The sequence below is a fragment of the Phycodurus eques genome, chromosome 14 (genome assembly GCF_024500275.1).
Source record: "Phycodurus eques isolate BA_2022a chromosome 14, UOR_Pequ_1.1, whole genome shotgun sequence".
In the NCBI taxonomy this organism is placed as follows: domain Eukaryota; kingdom Metazoa; phylum Chordata; class Actinopteri; order Syngnathiformes; family Syngnathidae; genus Phycodurus; species Phycodurus eques.
The window spans coordinates 974,115-985,232 of NC_084538.1; the positions used below are offsets into that span (position 1 = coordinate 974,115).

Genomic DNA, 11,118 nt, shown 5'->3' on the forward strand with positions numbered 1-11,118 from the left:
TTAAAACGTCTCCTGATGGGGTTATGCGATGTGTTACCATGGTTACCCGGTTTGCAAAATGATGTTTATTAACTGAAAGAACCTGAACCTTGTTTATGAACTCGATCAACCTAGAAGGCAGCTCGCATCTTCACTAATTGTTTTCAGCCAATCGGAATGTTTCCTCATGTCATGATGTCACCTCTTGTATGGGTAGACTGAGGTCGGCTTTCCAAATATTTTTTTATATATAAATTGATAAGCATCTGCCATAGTTATATTAAATTGACACCAAAGCAGCTCGCCTTTAAAAAATGGCAGCCAATCAGAACGTCTCCTGATGATGTCATACCATCTGTTACCATGGTTACTTGTTTTGCAAATTCGTTTTTCAACACTAAAAGGACCTGCCGTAGTTTTATGGCACTATTGCTCAAGGATGACGTTTGCAGCCGATCACGTCTCCTGTTGGCGACGTAGAGTCCAGAAACAATAAGAGTATTGTCAAAAATGGAGACCAATGATGATGATGACTTTGTATGTGCGCGGAAGAGCGACGTCATCCGTTACCTCATTTTCTAAATACTTTTTATAGACCAAAGTGCCTGCTCTTGACTAAATCAACCTGAAGAGCAGCTTGCAAAGTGATGAAGTTTGCAGCCAATCACAACGGCTCCTGATGACATCACCTCCAGGCGATAGGTATAAGCTTTTTTTTTTTATAATAAAAATGTTTTTTTTTTAAAAAAAACAATGTAAATGAAAAAGGAAAAAAATGTAAACGTTCTTTATAAGCGCAAATTACATGTAGACAGGTAAAAATGAAAAGGGGCGCAAAGAAAAGCGTCTGGGAGAGCGAATCGAGCAATTGAAAGGCGGACGGCGCCCCCTGGAGGCGGCAGCGGCGGGGGATTTCCTGGGCGGAAGCGGCGGAGGCGGAGGGGGTTTCCACTGGTGACCCGAGCGCCGTACCTCGCCGCAGTACCCCCGACGCCGTTACCGGAGCGCCGTACCGTCCGCTTCACCCGGTTGCTATCCCCGGCGTGGGCGTGGGCGAGGAGAGGAGAGGAGAGGAGAGGAAGCCTCGGAGGTGGACCATGAGGAAGCCAGCCGCGGGTCGGCGGTTCGAGTCCCGCAGAGAGGCGCCGAGGAGCGCCTGAGGTGATTCATGTGAGTCGGCACACAAGCGGCTCGGAGCTCCGAGAGTCTGTGTTATTTTTTTTCCCGTTTTATTTGAATTAAAAAATGTGACGTGACTGTTAAGTCCGTGGACTATGAATTCTGCGTGTGTGTGTTTTTCATGTGCAATTGGCTTGAATTGGGAGGAGAAGCTCCAGATGCTAACCGTGTTAGCATCAGCAGCAGCCAGTAAACACAAGCCCGCTAAGACGCGATCAATCGAACTCAGAGCGAAAGTGAAATAAGCCGCACTATGGAATGAAAGAAAGCGAGAAAGCCGTTGGCGCATTTATTCCATAGCCTTCATGTCCATCTCAAAATCCATATACTAGTATGTTCTTTGTGCTCACTAGTCTGACCATAATTCAGCGCACTAGTGGAACGACAATGTCTTACTAGTAATGTCCCCCCGCCCCAACTCACTGCTGGTGCCAATGTTGGCCTTCTAGTACAGGGATGGGCAACTGAAATGATGGAGGGGGGCCGGCCACAATTTGTCGTCAGAGCTACCAGGGGGCACACATGTATGACAAAAATGGCATTTTAAGTATGCTCAGAATATGTGCATGTGTCTGTTTTTTATTGAACCAATTGACCTGAAGCTTGACAGTATTTTGATGCCTGTATAAAAGATCTAGTCTTCAACAACAAAGGTTTTGAAGCAATCAAAAAAGAACTGCATATTGCGATTAGTGCAAAGGTTTCTCTTACATCAAAATGATCACTCAAAGATGGCACAAAACTGCTGAACAGCAAACCAACATTAAGTGCAAGAACTCATTTTGTGCATTTTTTTCACAAAAGTCAACTCCCTCAAAATTTTATTATCAGACCTACTACTAGCAAAACTAGTAGCTTAGTAGTAAGACAGTTCTACTCGTGTCCTAAATGTTCTTCTTCGTGAAGACAAAGAGTGTACTAGTACATGGAGCTGTAGCTTGAAAGCGCTTTGGTTATTTGTTCCATAGTTCGTGACGTATGCCTACTTGTCGGGCCTAGCAGTGTTACTAGTTGGGGCACAGTGGTTTACTAGTAAGGTTTAATTGCTGGCCGGGGATCGAACCTGAGACGCTTAAGTCACAGGCCGCATTTTTAACCTTGACCCATTGATTGATTTGTGTGTCAGGTCATGTCAGCCGGACGCAGCGTTGAAGGGAGGGAGGTGCAGCTTCCCCTCCAGCAGGTGGCGCCCTCCCTCATTCCGCCCCTGTCCGCCGCACCTCCCGTCGGCCCCCCCCCAAACCGGCCGGCCAATCCCTGGCCTCCGGGCGACTCTTCGCAAGGTGAGCGCGCCGTCTTTCATCGTAGTTTATATCTACGATAGCGATGTAATTTCAGTGTGTGTCTACGTTATCAAAGGATACCATTCTGTATCGACGATATCAAAGTATTTATGATATTGTGTACACATGGAATCATGGTATGTATCTATATTTATATTCCTGCGATCGATCTGTGCTCAGCAAGTTAGCCTTCCGGATCACACGAGAAGGTAATCGTATCGATTCTAGGAAATCCGTACTGGATTTAAGCACGGCATTCCGTGTCGCCTCGCGGATGCTGTTTGTGCTCCAAAGAGGCGCTTTGTTCATTTATTGAGCTCTCTGTGTATTATGAACGCGATTGCTCAATGAATTTCCTCATGAAAACCTCGCAGGCTTCGTTTTAGCCGAATCGCGATACGAATCGAATCGTTGGTCAAACTAATTGCTACACCCCTAATATCTGTAAATGTATGCCATCCATCCATCCATCCATTTTCTGAGCCGTGTCTATAATATTGCGTGCTTATGATATCAACGTGCACGTTATGTTATCAGCCTGCGTGTATCTATATCAGTCTGTGATATTAGAGTGCGTCTATGGCTGTAATGGTGTTTAAATATGTCCGCATGTATCTCTATCGGTGTATCTATGATATCAATCTATCTTTAGCGGTGTTTGCGTATGATCTCATCGTGTCTCAGTTTTTACCTTTGATATCCGTGCGCACATATGGTATCAATGTGTATTCCTGCAGATAATATATTTGGGATTGCAGTGTCCACGGTATATCTGTGATATTAGTATCTGATAACATAATGTATCTATGATATTGTGCATCAATCAGTGTGTAGATGATATCGATGTGTACGTACGATATCAGAATCCGAATCATCTTTATTTGCCAAGTATGTCCAAAACACACAAGGAATTTGTCTCCGGTCGTTGGAGCCGCTCTCGTACGACAGACGGTCAATTGACGGAACACTTTGGAGACATAAAGACGTTGACAAAAAACAATGTCCTCTAGCACTTAGAGCAGTTCGAACGACTCGTATTGCAATAGTCCGGCGCAATGAGCATCGTGCGAAGGGCGCCGAGACTTCGAGGAGCGGACGCGGTTTCAAGTGACGAGTAGCGCGATCATCTGGGACGATGTCGATTGCGCAAATGTTGCAGATGCTCCTCAGTCCGTGTGCAAATGGAGCAGATGCGACTCTGGCACGAGTGGCCGGTATATGCAACTAGCGCAGCGTGGCGAGACGACGACAGCGAGCGCACGAGTCACACATCGTTGGCCCCACACAAATGTGACAACCGACTCAAGTCAAAAAATTGCCAGCTTATTGTCATGGAATTATAGGTTAGCTGTTTAAGAAGTTGATGGCAAGAGGGAAGAAGCTGGTGGAATGTCTACTAGTCTCTATCGCTGATATATTTGCGTACACATGATAACAATCTCGAATATCTGCGGTATGATTGCGTGTCCTTGATATTGTGTGTATCTGTGATATCAAGCTATGGTATTTCTGATATCAGCGTGGACATATATCAATATGCATCAACAATTTTATTTTTGTATCTGTGATGTCAATATTTACCCATGACATCATTGTGTATCTGATACCAATCTACGCGTGTCGACGATGCGATTGCTAGTGTCTGACGACGAGCGCGGCGCCCGTGTTGCGTTCAGGTGCGGCGGCGGGCTTCCTGCCGCAGGACGGCGGCTTCACGGATCGCTTCGTGGACGTCCCCGAGGAGAAATATCGCTGCGAGTCGTGCCGGCTGGTCCTGTGTCAGCCCAGGCAGACCGAGTGCGGACATCGCTTCTGCCAGAGCTGCATTGCGCACATACTCAGGTCGTACACTCGCACACGCACGCACTTCCGCGCGCATAATAGCTCCTATTAAAGTCTGCATCTGTTTGTCTGCGCGTGTGTGTGCGCGCGCGTGTGTATGTACGTGTTTGTATATGTGTCTGTGTGTGCGTGTTCACTGTGTATGGTCATGTGTCTGTGTTCATCTGTACAAGTTTGTGTGTGTGTTTGTATTTGCCTGTGTGTGTTTGTGTTCAAATGTTTGTGTGTGTGTCACATGTTTGTGTGCGGGCACATTTGTGTGTGCGTTTGTTTATGTATGTATGTCTGTGTTGATCCATACGTGTTTGTGTATGTCTTTTCGTGTGCATGCGTGTTTGTGTATGCCCGCGCGTGTGCGTACGCACGACGCAGCCGTCCCAACCCGGTGTGTCCGGCCGACATGGAGCCGCTGTTCAGCAACAAGGTGAGCGCACAGACGCCTGAATCGATGACGACTCATCAATATCGATCAATAATCGGACGCCGATCGACCCATTGGTTTCAGATCTTCCGAGACGTTTGCTGCCATCGGGAAATCCTGGCGTTGAAGGTGTACTGTCGCGCCGAAGCCAAAGGCTGCCAGGAGCAGATGAGTCTGCAGCAGATGCCCGTGAGCCCGGCGCCGTCCTCCGCCGTTACCGCGGCGGCGCGCCCGGCTCACCGCGCGCCAACCTTGTCGCCCATAGGAGCACCTGAACGTGTGCCCCTTCTTCGAGGTGCCGTGCCCGCTGGGCAAGTGCAAGGAGAGGATGATGAGGAAGGACATCCCGGAGCACCTCGGCCGGAAGTGTAAACACAGAGAGACCGCCTGCGACTTTTGTCTCGCCAAGATGCCGCTCACGGACCTGCAGGTAAGCGCCGGCGACGTCGTCGCTGTGGGGTCACGGCTCGGGATGGCTCGGGATCACAGGGTGAAGCCGCCATCCCGAGAAGCGCGAGTAACTGAGACACACCCACCCAATCGCGACGCTACAATATGCTGAATGGAAGTAAATGCGAACTGCGAATATGCGAGAGATCGCCGTAATACAACGCGTAAATATTCAACAAAATGTCATCACCAAACACTTTTTTTTTTTGCCATTTATTTATTTCAAATTTGGGCCACTTTCTTTTCTTTTTTTTTTTTTTTTTTTTTTTTTTTTTTTTTATTGTGTGCTAATTTTGGGCAATTTCTATCCATGTTTTATTTTGGTCTCTTTTTTACCATGATTTTTTTGCCACGTAATTTTTATTATTTTTAAAAACATTTTGGTTACCTTTTTTTTGCTGCAGGTTTTTTTTTTAATACAATTTTTGGGAGAATTTTGGCCATGTTGTTATACTACTGTTTTTGGCCAAGCCTTTTTTGTCCCCTCTGATTTAAAAAAAAAATGTTTTGTGGGGGGGGCAATTTTGGGCTGCTTTTTTACTACATTTTGCTAACATATAGCAGACATTTGAATATAATTTCAAACTGATCTTATAACATTACCCTTAAAAATAAATGGCTCAAGAATGTCCATAACTCCCCCAGACATCCAAAGATCTAAAACCGCTGCGATGTATCACTTCTTCATAATTCTTCGGATCATTTACTGTACTTTTACGTCTTGTCGCGTCATAACTTCCTTGGTTGGACATGAAAGGATGATGACATCACAGTAGAGCCGTGTGCGATGCTAATCACTAACCGAGTGTGTGCGTGCGTGCGTGCGTGTGTGTGTGTTTGTTTTAGAAGCACAAGGAGACGGTGTGTCCCGCCTTCCCGGTGTCGTGTCCAAACCTTTGCTCCTTCTCGTCGCTGCCCCGGAGCGAGGTAACAAAAGTCCTCACGTGACCTCGCTCGATGCGAGTTTGGGTGTACACCAGCAGAGGCGGGGACTGCGCCCACATCACTTGACTTCAGTCACACTTAAGTCACCAACTTAACAACTTGGGACTCGCTTGGATGAATCTTACACGAGACTGCGTCTGAAAAAACCGTATGAGGCCACCGCGTGAAGGGACTTCAGTGGCGCCTCGACTTCCGACTTGTCGAAGTTGTTCCGCGACTGCGCTTGTACCGCAAAACGCTCACTCGTGTCCCGTCTCATTTTTCCACTTTGAAACACCCAAATCACGTTAATCCCTTCCACCGTCCCAGAAAACACAAAAATATTGTAACTTGGTTTTAAACGCGCAAAATAGCACGCCACAATATTGGTCTTTATGCAAATGTACAGTTATAACTAGAAATGCAAAAATGAATCCATGAATCCGTTTGATTCTATGTGCCCTGCGATTGGCTGGCGACCAGTTTAGGGTGTACGCCGCCTCTCGCCCAGAGTCGGCTGGCGTAGGCGCCAGCACGCCTGCGACCCGTCAGGAGGAGAAGGGTACGGAAAATGCTTGGATCGTAAAGAATTACGCACTTCACACAGTTCCATGGACAATGTGCTGCTTTGCCTGCTGTGCACACCTTGACCACCAGGTGGCAGTATAACACACAGACATACCATACATGGATTTGATGATGAACGCAAAAGAACGTCGCTAAGCTGCAATAATATCCGTTGGTTTTCACAGAGGATAAAGAATATACGCCTGTAATGTACGTTTTGTCTGCTTTTGTTGCTCGCACTTGCGTTTAACTATAAATTGTTTCATAGTTTATAATTGCTGCGCCATCGATGCTACTTTCCGTTAGCCTGTCAATGGGATTTTTAATTGTGTGTTAGCATTAAGCTCGCAGACATTTGTAAAGACGTTTTCGGTTGAATACGTGACATTTAATTGTCTTTGTTTTATGTTCAATTTGAGAGTAATCTTCAGCGGCGTCCGGTCGCGTCTCTCGGCGTGCGGCGGGCTGGTCTTCGTCCCGCCTCTGGACGCGTATGCGCGCGTGTACTGATGTGTACGTGTGTTTTACAGCTGACCAGTCACCAGCACGAGTGTCCTAAAGCTCAGGTCAGCTGCCCCTTCCAGCGCTACGGCTGCGCCTACAAGGTAACGCCACCTCCGCCGCCGTCTTGTCTTGCCTTCCCGGGCTGCTGTCAATCAAAAGTGTGCGTTTGCGCTTGCGCAGGCGCTGAGTCCGGAGGTCCGACAGCACGAGGCCGCTTGTGCCGCCGAGCACCTGAGGATGATGATGCTCAAGAACGTCTCCCTGGAGAGCAAGGTCGCGTTTTCATCTGCGTCATCCTCTTCACCATCTTTATCTTTACTGTGGAGGAATCTTCATAACGCGTGCATAATGTCGCGAGCGTGCGTGTGTGCGTTTGCACGTGCAGGTCGAGGAGGTGAAGTGCGAGCTGTTGGACAAGTGCAAATCTGTTCCTCTCGTGAGTTCTCGTCTTTGCGAGGCTGAGAAGCAGAACAGCGAGCTGAGAGACAAGCACAGACACATGGAGCAGAAGGTGGCCTCCATGCAGGTCGGCGCGCCTGCGCACACACTCGCACTCTATCAAGTAGCGCTACAACACCGAGATCGGTCTCTCCAGCTGCTCCAACTACAAATCTTCGCAAGTGTAGTAGAGTTAGAATAAGTTGATTTATGCCTCCAACTACTCTCGCCGCAGAGCTACCTACAGCAGCTCTACAAGTAACTTTATCTCTCCATTTACTCAAAGTACTAATTTAGGCTCTGATAGATCTCGAAGAACTACATCCATCTCCATAAATCTACATCTACTGAATTTAAAAGTCGAGCTCTCATCAACTGTGACTGCAATCTTCATCTAGTAGCGCTAGAATACGTGGAATTATTGCCACATATCTGTGTAGCAGATCTACAAAGAGCTCCCGTTACTTCTTGTGTATAATACGCTCCGAAGTATCGTGCATACCCGCAAAATTGACTCCAAAAGTCAGGCAAACCCTTCCTCCGATGCATAATGCATGACTTTCTATCCATTGATATATTTATATGCTGTACATGTGAGTGCTGATCAACTCCTAATGTGTATTTCTCATTAAGTATGGTCAGTATTATTATTTCCTAAGGTTTGCTTGTTTTTTAGTAATCTGCTCGAACTATTCCCGAATGTAGAAGAAGTAGACCTATGGCTCCATCAATACTGATTTACATCCTCCTGCTTATTGATTCTTTATGAGAGATGCTGCTTTTTGTTTTTGTTTGAACTTACTCCGGACGTGAAAAAGAACCCAAAGCGTATCGCTGCATTTCCAGTTTGCGCCGAGCTCACGCCCCGTCCCCGATCTTTGCAGAAGGTGATGAGCGCTCACTCCGAGAAGCTTCTGGAGGCGGAGCTGGAGCTTCGTTCTCTGGCGTCGCTGCGGGACGAGCTGGACAAGGTCCGTCTGTCCCTGGACGCCGTCCGCGCCAGGCTGGGCGCTCTGGAGCAAGGAGGACGCTCCGGAACCGGAACGCTCACCCTCGGTCAGTGCCGGGAATTCGCACTTGGAAACTAGAGCTGCAAAACGTGTCATACGGCGTGTGCGTGTGCGCAGCCTCGCTGGAGACTCAGCAGAATCGTCACGGCGACATGCTGAGCGTCCACGACATCCGGCTGGCCGACATGGACCTCCGCTTCCAGGTCCTGGAGACGGCCAGCTACAACGGCACGCTGATCTGGAAGATCCGCGACTATAAGCGTCGGAAACAGGAAGCGGTGGCGGCCAAGACTCTGTCGCTCTACTCGCAGCCTTTCTACACGGGATACTTCGGCTACAAGATGTGCGCCCGCGTCTACCTGAACGGAGACGGCATGGGCAAGGGCACGCACCTGTCGCTCTTCTTCGTCGTCATGCGCGGCGAGTACGACGCGCTGCTGCCGTGGCCGTTCAAACAGAAGGTAGCGCTAACTCAAAATGCGTGTGCGTGCGGACCCTGACGCCGAACCGTGAGAGAGCCACAAATGAGCAAATTTGACTTTAGCGTGTGAAAGTCGACCGCATCCGAGGTTTTCTGAGGAAAAAAGCCTGAAATTCAACATTCCCCCACCGGCTTGAGTTGTTCCGACTTCAACGTGTTCAACTCGTTCCAGCCGTCCCAATTTGCCAGCTTTTCCGAATAAAAGTCTGAAATTCCGCATTTCTATGCATCCCGCCGTCTACCTGCAGTTTCCACATTTCTCCGTTCCAACTGCAAACTGTTCAGCTCATTCCACGTCGCTCCCTATCATTCCAAAATATTCCATATCATTTAATAGCATTCGATTTGGTTTATGAGCATTTTCACGAAAAACGACCCGGGCTCACGCACAATTCTCAGTTCGGGCCTCGGATTTGAGAGCCGTGCACGATATAAGATGTGGCTCTCCGTTGACTGAAGTCTTCCTGTGGCGTGTGTGTCAGGTGACCCTGATGCTGATGGACCAGGGTCCGGCGCGCAAGCACCTGGGCGACGCCTTCAAGCCGGACCCCAACAGCAGCAGCTTCCGGCGTCCCGCCGCAGAGATGAACATCGCCTCCGGGTGTCCGCTCTTCGTCTCGCAGAGCGTCCTGGAGTCGGCCAGCTACATCAAGGACGACACCATCTTCATCAAGGTCCCGCACGAGCGCTTCGGGCGATGACATCGCACCGCCTCGCCCGCTTCGTAACACCAATATCTCTCCGAGCCGTGGGGAAAAAAAAAAAATTATACACACCTGCGTGATATTGGGGCTGCACGATATTGGAAAAACGTGCGCTATGCGATACGGGTGTTGAATGTCGCGATTTCGATACTCGCTGTGCGCCTGTGGGTCCGCTCTAGCCAATAGGAGACCGGCATGTAGGTGGGCGGATGGCGATGCGCGTTTCAAGCTGCCATAGTTTACCAAAACAACTTTTTCTAGTATTTGGGATGTAATGTTGTCTCTATGGTGCCTCGGTAAACGTGTGACATATGAATTCAAATGGTCTTAGCCAAATATGGACAAAGCGGATACAATACTGGGTCAAACAGAGGTAGCTCTCAGAGGGGCCTTTTCTGGATCCGCGGATGACAAAACCAAGCTGTTTTTGGAAATGAAATTGACACTATTACACTAAGTCCGTGTTAGGGCGTCACGATATATTGCAATATTGCACGTGCCATTATCGCGACGTCGATATTTTTGGGATATTGTGCGGCCCTACGTGATACGTACAGGTTTTTGCGATATCGAGACATGAGCAAATACTCGAATGTCTGAACTTTGAGGTTCATCAGAGGCTCTTGAAATGGACTCCGATGACTTGAAATGTGAACTCGGCCTCATCCCGGTTTATAAGAGGCTGTGCACACTTGTGCAACCTTATTTTTACTTAGACTCTCAAATATATATATATATATATATTTTTTTTTATCTCAGTCTTGTTTTTTTATATCATAAAAAACTGGCAATTGAAAAGGGGTGTGTAGACTTTGGATATCCACTGTACGGTATTTTGATTGTCGTTAGGTTACCGTGGATACTTCTGACCTTCCTGATCCGTGACTGACTGTGTGCCGTGTGACTCGGCCGCGCCCGCTCGGCGACGGGGGAGGAGTCCGTTCCAGACGACCGATGGCGGGAGGGCGCGTCTTCCTTCTTCCGATTGGCTGCTTGTGTGCGCGACATGTGACGTAACCCCGGCGGAGACTCTTGTGCCGCGGGGCGAGGCCGTCGCGTTACCGATGCCGTGCATCGAGCTTGACTTCCCGTTTGGCAAGGCATGCCGGGAAATTCACGCCAGGAGCCGAGGAGCGCGGAAGCGTAGTTCGCCACGCGTCACGGAGTCGCGGCGACGTGGATGTCGGACGTCTGGACGTTCGTTCCTGTGTGGACTTTTCACACGAGTCCCCCCAAAAAGAAAGACTTGCAGGTGTTGTTTTTGTTGTTGTGTTCGACAGGAATAAAGAAAATTCCCTACGACGCGTTCCCCTATTTCCTCTTTTCTACCATGTGT

At 48.4% G+C, this 11,118-nt stretch overlaps 1 protein-coding gene across 2 annotated transcripts; it reads left to right on the forward strand.

The window, feature by feature from the left end:
* The first annotated feature begins 582 nt into the window (after positions 1–582).
* On the forward strand, positions 583–11,082 carry traf3 (TNF receptor-associated factor 3). 2 transcript variants are annotated; one of them, XM_061697415.1, is made up of 16 exons: positions 583–681; positions 791–1,149; positions 2,285–2,441; positions 4,118–4,283; positions 4,656–4,707; positions 4,789–4,893; positions 4,970–5,134; positions 6,001–6,081; positions 6,562–6,735; positions 7,176–7,250; positions 7,330–7,422; positions 7,535–7,675; positions 8,472–8,643; positions 8,715–9,058; positions 9,561–9,752; positions 10,632–11,082. In XM_061697415.1, the coding sequence occupies exons 3-16, from the start codon at positions 2,288–2,290 to the stop codon at positions 10,665–10,667; spliced, it is 1,950 nt and encodes a 649-aa protein (XP_061553399.1). In that variant the 5' UTR covers positions 583–681; positions 791–1,149; positions 2,285–2,287; the 3' UTR covers positions 10,668–11,082. The 2 variants fall into 2 exon arrangements, with proteins under 2 accessions (XP_061553399.1, XP_061553400.1); XM_061697416.1 differs by lacking the exon at positions 6,562–6,735.
* The last annotated feature ends 36 nt before the right edge of the window (positions 11,083–11,118 follow it).